The following is a 22,760-nucleotide window of genomic DNA, read 5'->3' as shown; positions in this document are numbered from 1 at the left end:
GTGCTCTGAAATGCACTTCCATGTCCACAGGATGATTGAAACCATCCACTTGCAAGGACACCATTGGGAAGAAAATTATATGCTAAGAGGTTTTCTCCTCTCTATCTCTCAGCTCTAGGTCCAATAGCAGGCATCGGAAGTTCCTGAAAAACTCCTTGAAATCTCAAAATGTGAATGCCCTAAAGAAGGAAGAACTAGTGAAAGGACAAAAACTAATTCAAAAGGAATTCATGGAAACTGGAAAGGTAAACACCATACAAAAAAAGTATTATTTGAGGTGATGTAAGGCTTGGAATCTGAAATTTTAAAAATTAGTTGAAACTCAAATACATATCTACAGGAGAAAATGTTCAAATTCTTTATTAAAATGATAACAGAGGCTGAGGCTTCCTATCAAATCATATTTGTATGTAGTAGACATGTTTCCTGTGAATAACCTCTCCCTACCTTTCGTGAGTGGTAGATTCCATTCTGATGTGTGGAGAACAACAAAACTACTGTGAGATGTACTTTGAGGAGTCTGGAAACACAAATCTATCAGACCTAAGGCACACAATTTAAATTAATGACTCTTAAAACCACAAACACCAAGGGCCGTAGTAAAACCCCACCTTTCCCACTCTGTTTTCATATCTTCCCCTCAAGAAGAGACTTTAGATCCTTATTAATAACATGATAGTTATTTACCCTGCATTGTATTTCAACATTGATCTATTAGCCTGATCCAAGGCAGGGCAGAAATGGTGATCACAAGGCTACCGTAAAATTTTGTAATTTGCTATTCACTTTTCTAGGGGCTTGTACTCCTCCTGTGATTGGTTTTCTAGGTGATTCCTCACCAAAAGTCATTAGGGTGTTATGCTAATATTGGTGGTTGCTTTGCAGGTGAAGTTCTCTATCTACCTGAAATACCTACAAGCAGTAGGATGGTGTTCAATATTCATCACCATCCTTCTGTTCATGATGAATTCTGTGGCTTTTATTGGATCCAACCTGTGGCTCAGTGCTTGGACCAGTGACTCTCAAAACTTCAATAGCACCAACTATCCAACCTCTCAGAGAGACATGAGAATTTGGGTCTATGCAGTTCTGGGATTAGCACAAGGTATGTCTGATAGTTATGACAGCCATCTCTTATGGAATCTTTCTGGACCTTGTATTTTTCCTATACTCAGGAAAGTATTTCCTATTGAGTCCTGGGCACAAGTTTTTTTTTTTTTCCTTTTTCTTTTATTATTCATATGTGCATACAAGGCTTGGGTCATTTCTCCCCCCTGCCCCCACCCCCTCCCTTACCACCCACTCTGCCCCCTCCCTCTCCCCCCCACAATACCCAGCAGAAACTATTTTGCCCTTATTTCTAATTTTGTTGTAGAGAGAGTATAAGCAATAATAGGAAGGAACAAGGGGTTTTGCTGGTTGAGATAAGGATAGCTATACAGGGCATTGACTCACATTAATTTCCTGTACGTGTGTGTTGCCTTCTAGGTTAATTCTTTTTGATCTAACCTTTTCTCTAGTACCTGTTCCCCTTTTCCTATTGGCCTCAGTTGCTTTAAGGTATCTGCTTTAGTTTCTCTGCGTTAAGGGCAACAAATGCTAGCTAGTTTTTTAGGTGTCTTACCTATCCTTACCCCTCCCTTGTGTGCTCTCGCTTTTATCATGTGCTCAAAGTCCAATCTGGGCACAAGTCTTCAGGAATTCCTGTGCTTGGTGCTGACAAAACTGGTTCTATTTCTAGGTGCATTTGTGCTCATGGCAACTTTCTTGAATGTATACAGTTGTGTTCATGCAGCAAAAATCTTGCACAGACAGCTGCTGAACAATGTCCTCCGAGCACCCATGAGTTTTTTTGACACAACACCCACAGGCCGGATTGTGAACAGGTTTGCTAGTGTAAGTACCATGCCGTATGGTTTATATACTGAGGAGCTTTCTGTTTCTAATAGGAAGGGATTCTCAGATCCCTCTAGATGACTGCATGGTTTCAGTTCTTTTGTCTACTCAACAAGCAAATGGTTTTTGAGTATCTCCTGTGAGGTTCCAAGGATTCTAGGGATATAGGGATAAACAGCTCTGGCTCTTCAGTGGCTCACTATCTAGTGAAGGAGACAGCCAAAAAAGAAATGAAGGATTGTGAGAGAATATGGTAAAACCAGTAACAAAAGGGCTAGGGGCGTGGCTCAAGTAGTAGAGCACCTGCCTAGCAACACAAGGCCCTGAGTTTAACCCCCCCCACATTCCATACAACCACCAATAACAATACTGTACATAGAGGCGTTCTGGGAGTACAAAGGAATAACAGAGACAGAGTTACTAGCTCAACCCAGATGAGGGTGGAAAATGTCAGAAAAGGTGAGACGAAGAAGTATCTAGGGAGATGGTGAGGGTTGCTGGGGATGGGGAAAGATGGGCAGTAGAAGCAGGGTAGGATGAAGTATTCTGCAGAGGGAAAAGCATAAGTAAAATCACTGTCATTTCCTGTGACAGTGAATAAAAGTGATAATAGAATAATCCTTTCCTTGATCTATGCCTCTATTCCAGAGTGATCTTTGCCTCTGTTCCTGAAACTTCTATCTTTGATGCTTTAAGAATTAGGTGAAGAATTCAGACTGCGAATTAGGTCTGAATGTTAGAGTAGAGCCTCCTTAAAATAGGAAATTCTTAAACACCGTTTTCATCTGCTGCAGATGCTGGCATCATTGGCATTCATTCATTCCTTCAGCAACATTCATGAGCCTGCTGTACCACTGTGCTAAGCACTAGCACCATAGATAAATGATCATGGATGGCTGTCTTCCATGGATGAGACCCAATTCATTGATTTTTTTTTTAGCATGACAAATATATACTGTATTTATTTATTTAATAATACTTTGTGATTAGATGTGTAAAATTTTTTCAGTTATTCAAAATTGTTTTTGCTAACATTTTAGTCTCATTTATTTGCCTCTAGTCTTAATTTTATTTATTTTTTATTATTCTTATACAAGGGGTACATTGTGACATATACAAAAGTTCTTACAATATATCATAGTTGAATTCACCCCCTCCATCATTCTCCTTTATTCCCTCCTCCCTCAGTTCATGGAATAGTTTCAGTAGGTCTCATTTTTCCATTTACATACATGTGTACAGAATATTTCTACCATATTCACCCTTCTATGCCTTTTCCTTATATCCTTTCCCCTCCCACTGGTACTAACCCCCAAGACAGGACCTGCTTTGCCTTCCTGTTCCCCATTTTTGTACAAAGGGGTTACATTGTTATATTTCCATACACATATATACTGTACTTTGATCAAATTCATTCCTTCTATTACACATTCCTTTGAATAGATGCCCAATGTAGTATAGCAGGATGATATGGTAGTTCTGTTATTTTGTTTTTTTGAGGAACCTCCATCCTCATTTCCATAGTGACTGCACTAATTTACATTTTCACCAACAGTATATCAGTGTTCCTTCCCTTCCACCCATCCCTCACTCCCTCATCCTCGAGAGCATTTGCTGTTTGTTTTCTTGATGATAACCATTCTGACTAGGGTGAGATGGAAGCTCAGTGTCATTTTCATCCTTTATAGCTGAGGATGTTGAACATTTCTTCATGTATTTATTGGACATGTCATTTTCCTCTGGATCAGAAGCAGTGGGCATGCTGTCATTGGAGACCACTTAAATGGGCTCTCCACTATTTAATAGAACCAAACAGAGCACACACTCCAGCATGGGGACATTTCTTATAGGAATTTTGCAAAGATTGCAGTCTTTCTTGTGTCCTGATATATATGATTAATCTTCTGGAAATAAAAATACAGAGGTCTTCTTGTGAGTCAGGCTACTTTGCTCACTGCTTTTGCATGAAAAAGGAAATGGTTGTTAATCATATAGTAAGTTTTGTAGGGGAAGTGGCTAGGCCTATAAAGGGGAATTTAATTCTAGAATCAGTGGCTGAGTCTTTAAGAGGAGAAAGAGTAGAGGAAAGAGAGGTGACTAATCTGTGCTACATAAGGATCAAGAGTAATCTGCGTACCACTGGTAGCTGGTGAGGATTTCTTTTTTCTGCCAACTCTGGACATAGTTACATATTTGCATTCTGATGTGAATTTAGGAAAGGTAGATTAGACTCAGGAGTCATTCCTGATTCAGAACTCTCTTGGAAGACTATTTTTCCCTGACCCAATTTTGGGCCTTTCAGAGGTAATTTGGACTCAACTCAGTACTCACATGGTTACTAATCATAGAATCAATATAATCCTCTCAGAAAGTCGTGGAAAGGCAACCCAGAATATAAGCCAGGCTTCCAGAATGTGTTCCAAGCCATTCATTCATTAATTTTCTCATTTGCTAATTTATTTTACATGACATGATGGCAATATGGTTGTAAGACTCATCTACACACCTCTGGGTTCCTTGGTTGAAACACTGACCAGCCAGGGGTCACATTCAATTCTACTTCCTTTCCCCTTCAAGCTCCATGCTTGGCAAAGGAAACAACTTCCCAGTACGAGATTGTTCTTTAATCAAGAGCAGGTGACGAGGGTTGTTGACTGGAGCTTCCAAACAAATGGGTTTTTTTTTTAATGCCTATTAGTGTCATGCTATGTTCTAGGTATTTGACAGAATTAGGACCTATGTGAACTGAACTGGTTTGGTTATAGGAGAAAGATTTACCTGTTGGACTCTATTAGTTTATAATAATTATGACTGCTTTAATGAAGTTGATGAATGAGAAGAGTGAAAACCTTTACAAAATATACTGAAAAAGGTGAAGGATGATTGCCAAATGAAGAAATTGCAGAAATGAGACTGACTATTGAGTTGAGCAGGCTAGTCCATTACAAATGAGTGTCTTGAAAGATTAATTAGGAAGTCACTGGAAGTGTGTAGAGTTGAACATCTACCAGGCTGGAACCAGGATGACGTAATAGGAGTTCATTGGTTCACCATTTCTCTTAATCACTTCCTAGGATATTTCCACTGTGGATGACACCCTTCCTCAGACCTTGCGCAGCTGGATTGTTTGCTTCCTGGGAATAATCAGCACCCTTGTCATGATTTGCATGGCCACCCCTGTCTTCACCATTATCGTCATTCCTCTTGGCATTATTTATGTGTCTGTTCAGGTAGGTTTGGAATGGCTAGGCCTCCCTTTCTCTCTGGATCCTTTCTGAGAATCTTCTCTTGTTTATTGGTAGCATTTTTGCCATTTAGGAATACATAGATATACTCATGAGCCTACAGGCTACTGTCTGAAGCTAAATTGTCACCATCAATTGGCATATGGTTCACAGCACATAATACTATAACTATCCCCTACAAGCGTAAATGGGACACATTTATGTTTGGATTCAAGACTATTTTGAGGACTAGGGATATAGCAGTGGGATAGTACTCACCTAGCATGTGCAAGGTTCTGAGTTTGATTCCCAGCACTACAAAAAGAAAACCTACTTTGAGACTGGTTCTGGAGAAATTCTTGTAGCTCCATAATGACTCTCACAATGGTTAGGTCATTTCTGGACATGTGCCAGGGCTATTTCCTCTTTTGGCTTTTAGTAGGCATTATCTACTTGTAGCAGGAGCCAGATCTCCTTTTCACTTCAGGACAATTCTAGTTTCACTGGGGTGTCTGTGGATGGTTTAGGCTCACTTTCAACATATTCTTTGAGGAAACAAGTAACTTTGTAGCCAAGCTCCATAGAAAAGCTGGAAAAAGTGGCAGGAACTCCATGTCTGTAATAAAAATTGTTAAGGAAGGGAAACTGTGAGGCAAACTTGTGTCCTACCAGTTCCTTTGTGATGAACTGTTCACCCAGGGGAAACAGTTCTGAAGACTCTACAGTCCGAGTCTTGTGGCATTGTGGTTTATGGTATGGTACCTCTTGTGCCTTTGTTGTGTTCCCCAGGTGTACAGTCCTGCCTATAGTGACTTTTTACTATTCATAACAAATCAACAAATAAGGCAAGATTATTTGAGGAAACTTTCAGACCTAACATCTCGCATTTGATTCCCAAATGCTCAGCTCTTCAACAAATCATTACAGAATATAAGCACCACTAATCCATTCCATCATGCTTTCCCATCAGGTCACAGAGATTCTACCCACATTCCAGCATATCTGGATCCATTTCTTACACCCTCAGCATTCTGCACAGCAATCTTCACCTTCACATACATATACAACTTTGGTCACTTGACTGACTCTGTTCTTCAATTTTTATCTAAACCTCAGCATTCCTTTCTTTGGCTATTTCCTGCCCACCTCTCAGGTCCCAGCATCCTTTATGAGTTCCTTTTGAAGGCCATTTCTCTAACCAGTACAGAAACTATCATTTGGATGTATGTGGATCTAATAAAACTCATGTGGTTTGGAAACTCAAATCTCTAAGGCTATGGTATAGTCTCCTCACTTTTATCTTCTTCTGTTCCTCACTGACCACAACTTTTCCACTCTTGTCTTCCTTGGGCCTCTCATCATTCTAACCAGATGTGACACTGCAGGCTTCCATTCTGTTCAGATGTGGACTGTGGCCACCAAGTAAAGAATGTTGAGTCATGGCCAGAAAGGAAGAGGTACAGAATATACGACATGATTGTGTGATTAACTGACTCATTACTTTATGCGTTCAGGTGTTTTATGTGTCTACTTCCCGCCAGCTGAGACGTTTGGACTCTGTCACCAGGTCCCCAATCTACTCTCACTTCAGTGAGACTGTAACAGGTTTGCCTGTTATCCGTGCCTTTGAGCACCAGCAGCGGTTTCTAACACACAGTGAGGTGGGGATTGACACCAACCAGAAATGTGTCTTTTCCTGGATCACTTCCAACAGGTGAGGCTTATATTAAGTATTTTCGCAAATGGTGTTTTGGGTTTCTGAATGCTTGGCATTAGCCACAGGAGGGCAGCAGTGGCCCGTGGTGTAAAAGTCACTCACATCTGCCTTACTAGAGAGAAGAGAACATGAACTTCGGAATCAAAGACCGGTTCCCAGTCTAAGTGAATTTACCTATCTAGGTGAATTACCTTAACCTTACTAAGAAAAAAATCTCAGTTTTCTTTATCTAAAAACAAAGTAAAGGACACAACCTGTGTTGTGAGGTTATACAGTAGACCCTTGTATCCTCTGGTATCTAGTTCTAAGGAGACGACCATGTGGAGGAAAAACCACAAATGCTCAGGGTACGTGGAGTCCAGTGCTATATTGTAGATATTTGATTCATTTTTTTGCAATGCCACCCAACTTCTGCTAAAAATATGCCACCTTTTAAAAAATCTAAAATTTTCACTTTATCAGTTAAATTAAGCACATTACATGCTCTCTTTTTGGCTTGAGAGGATTGTCATAAATTTTACCTTGTTTGGGGGAGTCAGATTTCCACAAAGTTGAGAGCAGGGAAACACTCAGCAGATTACACAACTATTTAGATACAACTGATCATAATTCAAGACTGATCAAGAGCTTCTCCACATCAACTGATATCTGTATACATGTATTCTTGTGTTCATTACAAAGCCCAAACAAATCTCCCTGTGACCAACTCACACCTAACTTCCCTCTACCCTCAGCTTCTTCAGGTACATCGAATCTTTCTGTGGTGCTTGCTTTTTTAGCTATACATATATATTCACTATGGTGTTGTTTCTTTTTTTGCCCTGAGCAAAAGAAATTGCTTGTAGCATTCACTTAAAATTTGCAGGTGCTTAAACCCCATGTCAGGCCCCTGAATCAGAACCTCCTGGAGAAAGGCCCAAGAATTTTTTTACATGAATCTGTAACAGTATACTTTTTTTTATTATTGTTTTATTATTCATATGTGCATACAATGCTTGGGTCATTTCTCCCCCCTGCCCCCACCCCCTCCCTTACTACCCACTCCACCCCCTCCCTTACTACCCCCTCCCCTCCTTCCCCCCACCCTCTCAATACCCAGCAGAAACTATTTTGCCCTTATCTCTAATTTTGTTGTAGAGAGAGTATAAGCAATAATAGGAAGGAACAAGGGTTTTTGCTGGTTGAGATAAGGATAGCTATACAGGGCATTGACTCACATTGATTTCCTGTGCATGTGTGTTACCTTCTAGGTTAATTCTTTTTGATCTAACCTTTTCTCTAGTTCCTGGTCCCCTTTTCCTATTGGCCTCAGTTGCTTTAAGGTATCTGCTTTAGTTTCTCTGCATTAAGGGCAACAAATGCTAGCTAGTTTTTTAGGTGTCTTACCTATCCTCACCCCTCCCTTGTGTGCTCTCGCTTTTATCATGTGCTCATAGTCCAATCCCCTTGTTGTGTTTGCCCTTGATCTAATGTCCACATATGAGGGATAACATACGATTTTTGGTCTTTTGGGCCAGGCTAACCTCACTCAGAATGATGTTCTCCAATTCCATCCATTTACCAGTGAATGATAACATTTCATTCTTCTTCATGGCTGCATAAAATTCCATTGTGTATAGATACCACATTTTCTTGATCCATTCGTCAGTAGTGGGGCATCTTAGCTGTTTCTATAACTTGACTATTGTGAATAGTGCCGCAATAAACATGGGTGTGCAGGTGCCTCTGGAGTAACCTGTGTCACATTCTTTTGGGTATATCCCCAAGAGTGGTATTTCTGGATCAAATGGTAGATCAATGTTTAGCTTTTTAAGTAGCCTCCAAATTTTTTTCCAGAGTGGTTGTACTAGTTTACATTCCCACCAACAGTGTAAGAGGGTTCCTTTTTCCCCCGAATCCTTGCCAACACCTGTTGTTGGTGGTGTTGCTAATGATGGTTATTCTAACAAACAGTATACTTTTAACTGTTGCCCCAGGTGATTCTTAGAATTTGACAACTTTAATAGATATTGCACTGTAAGAATTCCATTAGTTTTGTAAACTCCTGTAGGACCTTTAAAAAACAATTTATTTTCTTTTAAAAAAATAATTCAGTAGACCTTCAGAAGTATATTTAGGTGTTCCTAAATCAAATTAAGGTAACTCCTAGAAGCACAGCTGCACCAACTCAAATCTTCTGTGACTGTTCTGTGAGCTCCGAGGTTGCTGGTTAAGATGAGGAGGTAGAGATCAGTGATTCTTCTCTCTCTATGGTTCTGTTGCCCTACAGGTGGCTTGCAATTCGCCTGGAGCTGGTTGGGAACCTGATCATCTTCTCTTCATCCTTGCTGCTGGTTATTTATAAAGATACCCTACAGGGGGACACGGTGGGCTTTGTTCTGTCCAATGCCCTCAATGTGAGTCTGAGGTTGGGATTTCTACTAAATGAATGCACTTAATTCTGGAGCATGCTATGGAGTCCATGGTTTTGTTTTGTTTTCCTTCATTTTTATTAGGATATATCCATTTATGGGGGGATTCATTGCAATAATTCCTAAAAGGCTTACATTGTACATTGGTTAGATTGCCCCCACCATTTCTCCACCTTGATCCCCTCCCTGACGCCGTTCAAGCAATTGCAAGAAGTTTCATTTGTTCTGTTTTGTAAACATATATGAAGTCCATCAACCATTTTCCCTCACCTTCATCTCCTTCATTCTCCCTCCTCTCCCCACAACTATTTTACAGTCCTGTCTTTCATTATTAATTCCTAAGCCAGGGTTCAAAGGGGTTTCCTGATGTATCCCCGCAGTGAGTATACTTTACTTTGGTCAGTTCAACCCTTTCTGTTATTCTCCCTTAACCCTTCCCTCCCCGCCACCACATTAAGTCCACGCTTTTGATTCCTTTCTAGATCCAGAGGAACTAGGGGAGACGGAGGTTCAAACCTTGGCTCCATCTTTTACCCATGGATACTCCCCTGACCCTATTTAAGCAGGCACCAGTGTCATAAATGTTGCTGTCCTTAGGCCTTAAGAAACCAATTTTATATGTTTTAGTTTAATATTTTCTTGCCTGTTTGTCCCTTTGGTTGGTTCTAGTAAACCAAACATATACAGTTATCAGAAAGTCCTTTGGATAAATTGTAATAAAGAGAGTCTGACAAAACTATATGATGTACTTCACTGCAGCATCCTCAGCATGACTGGGGAATAAATGCCAGACATTATTATTGTCTAGCACCTAAGATAGCAGCCAACACTATGGGAACTGTTCAATTAATATTTGTCCAATAAGTGAGTCACCTCACCATCTTTCATAGCATCTTTTTGAGCTAATATTTTAGAGACTTGAATAGCCATTAAGTGTGCTTTATATAGTTCTGTTTTCCTTAGAAGTTAATAAGGCCCAAAGTGATTATGGCAGGACACCCAAAAGGACTCTTATTTGCCAGAGTCACTCAGTTCCGTGTGTCACTACCTTTTTATCCACCAAGACAGACAAAGTGAAGAGTTGGGAAACTTGGATTGATCCTAAACAAAATCACTCAATATCAGCAATTACTGTTGCTTCAACCTACGCTAAGTGGTTACTCTTAGTCCCCATGATCCTAACCTCTGCACCCTGTGGTTCTCTTTCCCTAACCACCATTCACTCCACCAAAACTCCTGGGAATATCTGCAAACTCCTGATTCTTTGTCTGAAAGCAGCTTGCATCTGAGTAATCCCTGGCCTCCAGTCTGGCCTGGGTCATTGCAGCACCCTTACTGATGGCTGGATACATTTGTGTGACGTAGAGGAGGGAGAGGGTCCATGTGGATGTCCGCCTTGATGGCTGAGGGTGAGTGAGATCAGAGAGAGGGGTCAGCTTTTTGAAAGGTTATTTCCTGCCCTGTGTCTTTTCTCATGCTCTTCCCCTTTTGTAGAATGCCATCTACAACCACTTCTACAAAGAGCAGTAGCTTGGCAGGCAGGAATTCTCCACCAGGAGCCAGCCTCTCCAACCCCAGCTTAAACCCCAAACCATTCAAAAGTTATATTGACCTTCGTGTGAGAACTACACAGCACCCGCTGCCACCCCACCACAGAAAGAAGGATTGTCTTACACTTTTCCTTACTCTTTTGTAGAGCTCACCATGGTGTTGAATACAAAGTAGCCCTGAGTTGACCTTGTGGTAGGACTAATTGAGCTGGTGTCTGAGCCTGAGATGATTTTAGTCTTCTGGTTTTTCTGTAGATCACCCAGACCCTGAACTGGCTAGTGAGGATGACAGCAGATACAGAGACTAACATCGTATCTGTTGAGCGAATAAATGAGTACATAAATGTGGAAAATGAGGTAAGGAGGAATTAAAGAAACACGGGAACAGGTCCATGTGACTTTTTGGAGAGGGCATCTTCATCATTTCTCAATATCTCACAAGGGTTCATAACTGTAACTCAAAGGACCTAATTTCTTCAAACTCACAATAGGAAATGGTTTGGAGGAAGTCCTGGAATTCATTTAATATTAAATAATAAATATTTATTTAAATGAATATTTAGGCTTCATTCTGGAGAGCCATAGAACAATTCTTTAATTGAATAAGGTTCTTCCTTATGGAAGAACAAGTCTAGTTCAGCTAGTTGCTGGGACACTGCTTGCTACCCTTCTCTTGCTTTGTGACATGAGTCCCATGATAACTGGTTGAGCTGCTACTGTGTAAAGCGTTTCTCATCCTAACCCTTGCCAGGCACCCTGGGTGACTGATAAGAGGCCTCCAGCAGATTGGCCCTCCAAAGGTGAGATCCAGTTTCACAGCTACCAAGTACGGTACAGGCCTGAGCTGGATCTAGTACTGAAAGGGATCACCTGCCACATCAAGAGCATGGAGAAGGTAGGTGAAGTGAAGGGAGGCCTGGATATGAGGCCTTGTGATCGGAGGACAATTGGGCACAGAATAGAGAGCAACTGGACTCTAGGCTTCCATCGTTGGGTAGAAAAGGGAGAGAGTCAGGGCACTTTCTCTGTTGTGGGGTCATGTATGGATAAACACCACCACCAGAGAGCAGGATATCATTTGCTGATATCCTGCCCACTCGCCAGGGCTCATTTCCTCTCAGGGCACAGCATGAATCTGGCCTAGAATCAGTTCCTAGAGGAAGGAACTGTTAAGAATGGCAGTGAGAAGGGTTGTCCCTAAGGGGAGAATGGCTGCTTTTCCTCCTCATCTGTGAAGTTGGACACCCTCCTACAATACTCTTGTTCTCCAAAGATTTGGGGGTCTTATGTGGCAAGGATTCTGAAGTCCAAATCAGGGTCTGGGTCTCAGCTGGTGGCAAACAGCTGAGAACGTTTCTTCTTGTTTCTAAAGAAGAATTTTTTTAAAAAAGAAGCTATAATTTCCAATAACAGTTATAAAAACAATAACCGCTAGGTGGGTGTCTCCATTTCCAACCATCACTGTGGTTCTCAGCAAGCAACAATTTACGATGTGGGATGGGAAAGCCATCTTTTTCTGACATTTGGGCACCTTTTTCCTCCCACCAAAACCCAAAGCCATTTAATACCTCAGAGATGGAATAGCCTGTCACTGCCTTTTACCACCTATAATTGTGAATAATTTTTTCTCCAAGAATTGCACATTGAACTAATATATAAAGTGAACTATATTCGCAGGTTGGTGTGGTGGGCAGGACTGGAGCTGGGAAATCTTCTCTCACAAACTGCCTCTTCAGGATCTTAGAGGCTGCAGGTGGCCAGATCACCATTGATGGATTAGATATTGCTTCCATTGGGCTCCATGACCTTCGAGGGAAACTAACCATCATCCCCCAGGTGAGCTCTAGAGCTTACTTTGGCCCACACAGTTGGGCGACTTGTTCTGTCTATTCAATTAACATTATCATTTCTGTAGTCTGCTCAGGATACCTGAGCTAGCTCCCTAAGACATTGTTTATAGAATTTTAAAGTTTTGCATTGTTTTTGTAATATGCATTTGCCAGTATCTGACCATTAGGTGGCAGCAACACAACAGAAGTCAGCCAGAACAGATGGTTATTTAGCATTTGTATAGCCCATCATGGCTTGCTAGACCTTTGCAATAAGCATTAGCAGTTTTGCCATTGAAGCTTGAAGCCATTAAGCTTTATACTCCCCATTTGATATGGTTAAAAGGCAGAGGAGGGAATTTGCTGCAGGGTTTTGCCAGCAAGTGAAACACTTAGTGTATCAGCAAGAAAGAGTTCCTTTTGGCTTTCTCTCTGAACCCTACCAAATAAGGATTGCCATGGAGACCTCTCCACTCCCAGGCAGCGTGGGGCTCCTCATTAGCACCATTCCTCCTCCCCTCGCTGTGGTTGGTTTCTCTGGTGTTTGCTTAGTTTGATTTGTACTTTTCTTTGGCCTCTTCCAAGCATAATGAATTCTTCTCAGGTGACTGTTCTATCCCTTTTTCTACCTTCCTTTCTTCTTTTTGCCTTTTCTACCTCTAAAGTATGAATTTTCATCTGGGGGTAGTGATATTCCTCTCATCTTAACAGATGTTGTGGCGATTTTGGAAATTCATAAGTGAATCTCAGCGTGAAACAAAAACAATAAACCAAGGACCCCTCTTACTCTTGTGCTTAGCTTCCTAGTGGCAGCCATTCCAGGCCTTCAGGGCCCTTGCAGAGGTTCAACTGTGACCAGTTTCCTACCTAAGGAGTCTGTCTCAGGCCAGTCCTACCCACTTTCTCTTGGCCACAAAGAATCACTGGATCCTTGGGGTTGTTAGCCCCAACAACTTCCTCATTCCTTGCCTTGCAGGACCCCATCCTGTTCTCCGGAAGCCTGAGGATGAATCTAGATCCTTTCAACAGCTACTCAGATGAAGAGATTTGGAAGGCCCTGGAGTTGGCACACCTTAAATCCTTTGTAGCTGGCTTGCAGTTTGGATTGTCCCATGAAGTGGCAGAAGCCGGTGACAATCTGAGGTAAGGTCTCATAACCTACCTCCCCAACAGGCAGTGGGGGGAGGTTCCTTGTGCTGGGTAATGTCTGGCATTGTGGAATTTTTACTATACAGATCAAATTCCTAATATATAAAATGAAGTTCATATGAAAAATATATGTGAAAGTGCTTAAAAACTTTTGAGAACCTTTGTTTTCAAATGTGCCCTCATGTGACATTGCATAATGTGAGCTTACAAATGCCACTATTGTGGAGAATCATAGAAAATCAAGATTCTCAACTGAGCTGTGCGTAAGCAGCAGTCTTGACACCTGGTCCGACCCTAAAGTCTGATTTAATTGGTATGAGGCATAGACTGGACATGGAGATGTGAGGATCCCCACAGGCTCTGGAGGGACTTTTTACTAGTGTGAGAACCACAGATCTAAAGGGTGTGCGGATGACAGGGACTTAGTGTCTGCAAAGTCCTTAGGCACTGTTAAAACATCTTAAATCAACACAGACTCGCTGAGCTTTCACAGTTCTTATCTTTCCAATGTATTTGTATATCTGTTGACACTTTACTTTGGTTCTTCACAATATGTTTACCTGCCTATTAACATGTGGACCTGGCATTTTTCTCTACAGCAGTTTGGTTTCTCCCTTCACGTTCTGAAGTTGAGCCCTTAGACAAAGCCTGCTGCTCATGGATAGTTCTTGCTCCTGCCTTGGGTGCAGTGAGTAGGCAGGGAATAAACCATTAACAGTTGAAGCTCAGGCAAGAAGGGAGGGCTCAGTAGTTCAAATAATGGGCTGGCAGCTCTGGATTCACCTGGGAGCTTGGTATAAATGTAGACTCTCAGGTTCTAGACCTATTAACTCAATCTGCATTTTAGCAAAATTCCTAGGTGGTCTGTGTGTACACTGCAACTTGAAAAGCTCTGTGCCGGGTACGAGTTCCTAACTAGGTTGCAAGAATCACCCAAAGAGCATAACAAATCTCAGTGCCCAGGCTATCCCCTAGACCAACTGAGCCTGGGACCCAGGTTACTTCATCCAGCGGACACTTGCTGGGCTTGGTAATGAATGCCATTACTTCTGTTTCCCTCAGCAACAGCTCTAGGAACTAGTAGACTTACATAACTCTTTAGGCTGCTGTAAAAGACCATGCAAACTTTCAGTCACAAATACATATTAACACCTAACTATGTGACAGGCAAATGACACAGAAACAACCCTTGGCTTCCTAGCAAGTACAACATAATGAACAAGACAAACCTGTGGGAGTAAATGCCAGTGCCATCAATATTTCAGAGGGGACATGTGGGACATTATGGCAGGATGTAATATTAACAATTCTGGTTTATAGAATAAAAATCACACCATCCTTCTCTTGTCCATGCTGGGAGACCTTAAATGGAGTTTCAGACCTGATTTGGGGGATTGAAACTTAAATATCTCAAAAAAGCAAAACAAAAAACCCCAAATATCTCTGGTGAATGATGGGTAAATCAATGTGGAGAGAGCAGTTGAAAGCCAAAATGGAGCCTCAACATAGCCTGTTACTATGAAGTCCAGTCGACGCAAGCAGGGGTTTGGTACAAGCTAAGCAAATTGTTCTGTGATGCTTCTGATCTTACGTTATAGACAAATACTGGAAGTTTGTCTTGGGTGACTTCTTATTCCTGCAGAAATTTCCTTACAGAAAATTACAGAACTTTAGTTTAGCCACCCCCTGTTTAATATGATCCCTAATGGCCACAGCAGGAAAGAACAATTAGCAAATTCCTGAATATTTCCTTCACATCATTTCCCAAAGCTTCTTTATGTAAGTAAGAGGTCCAGCCTTCATTACAGGCTTTTAGCAAATTAAAGCTATTTGCATTTTACAAGCATATTCGAATTCCACATACATTGCATCTCACACCAAGACACCGTGCTCATTAGATAGCTTTGTCTCTAATCAACGCAGAAGGCCTTAAACAAATAATTAACCTTGAGACTAGAATTACACATTAAAATAATGAATGTATTTACTAAGGCCACAAAGAAATGCCACTGGGGCATTCTAGTACAATGCCACCCTATATTAATGGTGTCAGGTCAAATACTGTTGCAATAAAATTGGTGGCATTCATGTTGTTTTAGAGCTGTTGCCATCACTGTAGCCAAATGCAAAGCACTGTTCCTGGACCAGTGTTCCTAAACTTGTTTAAACATGAAAATTGCCTAAGTGCTTATTAAAAATTCATGTTCCTAGACCGTTCCCCATTCTGCCTGAGCGCAGTGAGGCCTGGAAACATGATTTTTTTATTAAGTACTTGTGGTTATTCTTCTGATTGGGAAAGTTTAAAAAATGTTGCCCACAACAATGATAAATGGGGGTTTTGGAACACGAGTTACGAAAGTCTGATCTGGAGCATGACTCCGTTTCCATCCCAGGTTTCTCCTTGGTCCTTGGGGACTCACACATGCTTTCTTCTCTTGGTTGCAGCATAGGGCAGAGGCAGCTCCTGTGCCTGGGCAGGGCTCTGCTTCGGAAGTCCAAGATTCTGGTCCTGGATGAGGCCACTGCTGCTGTGGATCTAGAGACAGATCACCTCATTCAGATGACCATCCGAAATGAATTCTCCAACTGCACCGTCATCACCATCGCCCACAGGCTGCATACCATCCTGGATAGCGACAAGTGAGTGAGGGGGCAGAGCCTGATAGGCGCGGCTAAAGCCTGGGTCAACAGAAATACTGTCACAGTAGAAGGGTTAACACCATCAGTTTTCTAGAAATGTTGCCAGAATTATATATCAGGTTAATGAACGCTAACAGGTCAAGAGAACTCTTGAGAGTAAAATAGGAAATTATAGTTATTAAATGAATATGGGGAGGTGGAGGCCCAATCCACAAATGGCAGATGAAGACCATAGACCTTCCACATACGATGAGCCTTAGTAACAGCAGCTGCCTGTTCCTCTCTACTCTGACCCCTTACACTTGAAGCTCAGTAATTTAGAAAACTGTGTAGAGAGGAAGGCTCCCTTTTTAAACCAATCATCCTTAAACCAATACGTACTTTGGAAAAATATTTTATCAGGAACTCGTCCTATGTGTTCTACTATGACTTGCTTCTTCTGTTGGGTGGAGTTTATCCATGTTGAGGCACATAGCTGTGACTCATTCTTTTGCATACTTCGTAGCCACGTAACTGTACTACAACTTAGTCCTGGTAATTCTTCCAAATGCCAACGTTTGAAGTGCTGCTTTCTAAGACTTTTCTTTCTTTCCTCTTTGTTTCAGGATAATGGTTCTGGACAATGGGAAGATTGTGGAGTATGGCAGCCCTGAAGAGCTACTGGCGAACCCTGGCCCTTTTTATTTTATGGCCAAAGAAGCTGGCATTGAGAATGTGACTGACACAGCACTCTAGCAGTTAATCCCACGGGTTAGAGGACTGTAAGGACCATTCCTTACTCACTTTTATTTTGTGTGTGAATATGTCATAGGTGCAAAAGTGTGTATAAAATATACATTTTTTTGAGTTGCCACTCACTGTGTTGCCTGGACTTGGCCTCAAGATTGTTTGGGCTCAAGTGATCCATCCTGCCTCACACTTGTGAGGAAAAATGTACATTTAAAAGAAGAATGATAAGTGAATATCCATGTATCCACTACCCAGGTTAAGAAAACAAATATTACCCCTCAGTTGTCTCACCTTGATCATAACTCCCTGCTCCCAGCATGATCCTGAATTTCATGATAATTATTCCCTTGTCTGTCATTTTAGTTTTACCACCTTTGTATGTATCCTTAAACAATATGTGCCTAATTTCATGTAAATGCACTCATACTGCATGTATTCTCCTACGACTTGATAGTTTTGTTCAAAAATATATTTGCAATTCATCCATGTTGATGCAAATAGTGAAGTTCGTTCATTTTCCCTGCTCTTTTTAGCATAGCATTATATGAACAGACTACAGTTTATCCACTTTAATATTAGTGAGCATTAGGTTATTTCCAGGTTTTTTCTTTCCTGTTATAAGCAATACTGCTTGAACATTCTGGTACACAACTCCTGGGATACATGCGTAAGAGTTTCTCTGGAGTACGATCTAGAAATGGAGGCTGTGCACATATTTCCATGCACATTCTAGGTAATGTCAAACTGTGAATTTTAAACACTTGTCAGTCTGATGAGTATGAATTAGTATTATATTGAGGGTTAGGTGCTTTGCCCTGGTTGCTATTGAAATTGAATACCTTTTCTTGTGCTCCTGGGTCATCTGAATTTCTTACTATGTAGTTTTTAAAATGTATTTGATAGATAGTTCCAATATCTGGATTTTTGCCATCTCTTGTTTCTCTTGGTGTTTTTGTTTTGCTTTTTTGTTTTTGGAGGGACAGGGGTTTGAACTCAAGGCCTGATGCTTGCTAGCAGGCTTTACCACTTGGGCCACATCACCAGCCCTCTGCTGGTTCTTACCCAGGGTGTCTTATATCCTTGTATGTCTTGCAAATTTTTACTGTAAGATTTTCATTCACCTTAGAACTTGATCTGGGAACATTCTTCTTTGAGGCCTGAGTTGAACCTGAGTTCTTCCTAAGGGGAATTTTTGAAGGCTTCTTTCTGCCAGCCAGCTAGGGCATTATCCAGACCTCTTTGGACAGAATTCTCCACTGAGAGTTCAAACCATGCACAGGAGCCAGCTTGTGGCTTGTGAATCTCAAGGGAGAGTCCTCCCCTCAGCATAATGACAGTGTGGACACAGACAAGGGTTTTTGTTGATTTTCACTCCTGCATTTTACAGAGTGTGACTTTTCCTCATTCACCTGGACATTGCACCTGTAGCCTTTTCAAGACTCAGGTTATCAGAGGAGAACTCCATTTTGGTCTCTTTCTTGGCTTTATCTCTTACCTTGGCATCCTGCATTATGAACAAAATGAGAGTTCAAAATCCCCAGGTTCTGGAAGGCAGCCTAAGCTTTGCCCCTGCTTACCTCTTGGGCTTTTTGTGTCATATGTTTGGGGTTCATGGCATTCCTTATTCACATTTCAGTGATGTAAATATGAAGTTTTTTATTTATCTTGCATCTCACTGTTTGTTTAATGAGGTGCACAGAGCCTTACTCTTCCTGAGGAAGGGTATATAGCTAAAGAACCACGCTGCATCTGTTTCGCCCTGATAGGTATGACTGCATCCGTGGTTCCAGCACAACAGCAGCTCTCTCTCCTTTCCCTCTAAAAGTTGTACAGCCCTGTGAATTTTATTTTGAATCACTATGAATGGTGATAAACAAAGTTGTGGAAATATTAAAGTGTGCATTAAGAGGATTATTCAAGGAGAATCAATCTCCTCCCTGATTCTGCTAAGTAGATCTGGTATGTTGTTAATAGTCTACCATTGTTGGCTATTTTTCAAAATGAGCGTTTGTAACATATACCTGCTTACCTATAGCTTCTAAACATTGTGGATTAGTGTCTATTAATCTAAGATTCCACCAATTGTAAAACACATATTGTTTTATGTACCACTAAGAAAAATCACTACCAGTTAAACTCTGGCATGCCTGTTTACAAGATCTTATTTTGAGGAAGTGGAATTTTAGGGTTAATATAATGCAGTACAGTACCTCTTAAGCTCTGTCAGAGCTAAATTGTGTCCTTTATCTCTGCTATTGATCTTTGTTCCTGTTTTTTTTTTCCCAGTATTTGTTGCTCTTTTAATCTAATATTTTCTTCTTCTCCTTTTCCCTGTTCTTTTCCTTCTCCATCTCCTTCTTCTTCTTATCTCCTTCTTCCTCTTCTCCTTTTTTTCTTCCTCTTCCTTTTCTTCCTCCTCCTTCTCCTTCTTTCTTACCTCTCTTCCTCAGCTCAGTTCTTGTTTCACCACCAGGTAACTAACCTTGTTTTTGCCATCCATTCTTGATCACTAGAATTTCAAATAATAGTGCTTCTATTTTCATTTATTTCTTTCGGTGTTTTTTCTTAAGCATGTCCCATGTATATAAACTTTCTAATTTGCTTCTTAAAACAAATTTCTAGACATATAGCAATGGAGAATCAAGAGGAACTTGGGAAAACAGAAGAACAGTTTACACCTGCTGAAAGTTAACTGCAAAAACAGAGAAATACAGCAGCAATAACATGGATGGTGGATGTGGAACCCTGCTACCTTCTCGATTTGTTTCCCAAACGAAGTAGTCCAGGGTGATCTTTGTATCTTTATCACTAGAGAACTTGGAAGGCTAACAACCATCACTATGCAGCATCTACTAAATGTCTTTGTTCAAAAATTTTATAAAGTAATTTAATATAAATAAAATTATTTTATTTATATAAGCACTACATTCCATTGTGGCCTAAATTAATAGTTGGTCTCCAAGTTTTATTTCAGCAGAAATGGGATTTGCAAGTCCCTGATCTTTTGCTCTTTCCACATCCTTCTTCTGGATATGTGGAACCACTTTCAAACCTGGCCTCTAGACTGTGCTTTGAGATGCTCTGGTCGGACTTGCAAATCCTATTTCTGCCTTGCCATCTACTGCTGTTAGTTCTGATAGCAGGAAGTGGTGGAGGGAAACTGGATTAAAGACTGAATGAGGCAGAGACTTGTTCTTCCTCCTTGCTTTGCTTCCATCAGCATCACCCCAGCAATATGTCTGCAGCACTGGTTCATGCAAGCAGCAACAGTGACTTTAGTTTGCAGTTCTTCCAGCTTTCACAGAACCAGTGTCACTGTGTCCCTCATAAACACCTGCACCAGCTGAGCAGCACCCCGTTTTCAGAAGCAACAGAGTGGAAGCAAACTAATTCCACATTGAGACATTGTCACAAACAGGAACAACACATGCACCAATCAGAACCGAAGTTTTTGTAGGCTAATTTTATAAAGTGCTTTTTGAAACACCATCTAAAGAAATATATTCCATGTAGTCAATAGAATGAGAATACCTGTAATCATAATGATCAAGAATTTCTTTGAAAATTAGCAAACAATAGTCTGAAAACATTGATATTTAAAACTGTAAGCTGCTGCCACTTACATTTAGTTAGCAAAAACTGCATACTACTATAAGCATGAGCAGTCTTCCACACAGATTAGACACTGAACTTTTTTAGAAGATTTCATATTGTTTGAAATACCAGAAGGAAAAGATTGTAAAACTGCATCAAAGGTTCGTAAAAAGCACTCCTCCATTTTTATAGCCTTCCCTTTTATTTTAAATGCGAGTAATTGATTATGCTGTAGATTTTAATTCTTGCAGTAAAAAAAAAAAAAAGCAACCATTTAGGGAAGAGGAATAAAAGCATGTATGTAAGGGAGCTGGCTTTGGTAGTGCATCCTGTAATCCTAGTCGCTTGGGAGGCAGAAGTAGGAGAATCATGGTCCAAAGGCAACCTGTGACAGAGTGTGAGGCCCTACTTGAAAAATAAACAAAAGTAAAGGGCTAGGGGCATGGCTTAAGTGGTAGAGTGTTGGCCTAGCAAGTGCAAGACCCTGAGTTCAATCCCCAGTACTGCCAAATATATATATAAGGCAGTACTGTTTTTTAGAACATAAAAATAGAGTTTTAAAAAGGAAAGAAAAATACTTTAGGCTAGTTCCATCCTTTGAATTTTGAAAATGCACCAGTGTAGAGTTACTTTTTCATCTCTAACAAGACCTTGGTTGTCACATTGGTAATCTCTTGGATGTCCTTTTGGTACTCAGATGGATATCATTACCTATATGGGTTTTATGCCTGATAAAAACCATCACTGACTTCAGATCCATCTCCCCTGTTCCTTGGATTCTGTTGTGAATAACAGGCTCTTATTGGGAACTAAAAGGCTCTGTTGGAGAAGCCAGCTTTGGGACATTTTCTTGCTGCTCAAGCATGTACACACGCATTCTTCTCTGGGAAACGTGTGGTTGGCCAGTACCCCTCAAGAGATTGCTGAGTTGTCCACTGGCTGCACTATTAGCTGTGATCACAGACGTCTCTCCTGATGCCAGTGCTACCTAGCAACCTTTGGCTGGCTGGCTCCTTTGTCAGTACTCATCAGCAAGTAACTTGTAGTCTGCTTTGATGGGGCCTGGTCCTAAAAGTATCTGCCTAGTTGGCATGGCTATTAGTTACAATCTGTAAGCCAATTACAGTTTGCTGGTTACTCATTTTCCTTTATCAAAATGTCTAGTTTTCCTGCATAATTGACTCTAAGGCTAATGGTTGAATAGAATCCTTTTGTTTTAGCTGGACCTACAGTAAGGGTATATAGCTCAAGGGTCAAATTTGCTTCTGTCTTTGTAAATAAAGTTTTCTTGGAACACAGCCCTGCTCCTTTATTTCTGTACTATCTATACCTGCTTTCATGTTACAATGCAGAGTTAAGTCATTATAGATTGCGCGGCCCCCAAAAACTGAAATATGTACTCTCTGTTTCTTTACGGAAAAAGTTTCCAGGGTCATGTTTTCATTGCCAAAAAGGTGATTTACCTCGAAGACATCATGTAGCTTCATTCCTATGATAATGTTCCTCAGAGACACCCATGTTCTAAACCCGGGATGCTGTGAATATGTTACATTCCATTACGAAAAGGATTTGGCGAATGAGATTATGTTAAGGATTTTGAGCCGGGGAGAGTATCCTGGCTTACTCAAATGAGCATCACAGAGCCCTTAGCCACAGTGCTGTGGGTGTGGCTAGTGGCAGAGTACGTGCCTAGCATTCACAAGGCTCTGGGCTTGATCTCTAGCACTGTGTGCCCTCCCGTGCACCAAAACAGAAAGCGATGTGATGACATGTCCAGAGACATTTGAAGGCACAACATTGCTGGTTTTAAAGATAGAGGAAGAAGGCACAAACCAGGAAATGCAGGCAGCCTCTACAAGTCAGAAAAGGTATGGAAACACATTTTCCCCTGGAGCCTTCATAAGGAGCAGGTCCTGCTCTCCCTGTGATTTTAGCCCAGTGAGACTGATTTTGAACTTCTGATCTCTAGAATTGTGATACATTTGTTGTTTAAACCATGAAACCGTGGTAATTTGTTATAG

At 41.0% G+C, this 22,760-nt stretch overlaps 1 protein-coding gene across 2 annotated transcripts in view; it reads left to right on the top strand.

Moving 5' to 3' along the window:
* Abcc2 (ATP binding cassette subfamily C member 2) overlaps positions 1-20,030 on the top strand; it is a 56,445-nt gene extending 36,415 nt beyond the window's left edge. The window contains exons 21-33 of one of the 2 annotated variants that reach the window (XM_074078543.1): positions 113-245; positions 886-1,105; positions 1,742-1,896; positions 4,971-5,126; positions 6,635-6,834; positions 9,107-9,233; positions 11,054-11,155; positions 11,550-11,693; positions 12,476-12,634; positions 13,604-13,770; positions 16,222-16,416; positions 17,022-17,177; positions 19,768-20,030. In XM_074078543.1, the coding sequence (XP_073934644.1) occupies positions 113-245; positions 886-1,105; positions 1,742-1,896; positions 4,971-5,126; positions 6,635-6,834; positions 9,107-9,233; positions 11,054-11,155; positions 11,550-11,693; positions 12,476-12,634; positions 13,604-13,770; positions 16,222-16,416; positions 17,022-17,151 (1,888 nt within the window). In that variant the 3' untranslated portion in view covers positions 17,152-17,177; positions 19,768-20,030. Of the gene's footprint in view, positions 1-112; positions 246-885; positions 1,106-1,741; positions 1,897-4,970; positions 5,127-6,634; positions 6,835-9,106; positions 9,234-11,053; positions 11,156-11,549; positions 11,694-12,475; positions 12,635-13,603; positions 13,771-16,221; positions 16,417-17,021; positions 17,638-19,767 lie in introns of those variants that run through there. The other variant, XM_020156265.2, reaches the window with a different exon arrangement.
* Positions 20,031-22,760: the final 2,730 nt, after the last annotated feature.

This window comes from Castor canadensis, chromosome 7 (assembly GCF_047511655.1).
Source record: "Castor canadensis chromosome 7, mCasCan1.hap1v2, whole genome shotgun sequence".
NCBI lineage: Eukaryota > Metazoa > Chordata > Mammalia > Rodentia > Castoridae > Castor > Castor canadensis.
Note: the sequence above shows the minus strand (reverse complement) of the source record. Positions and strands in the feature narration are given on the sequence as shown.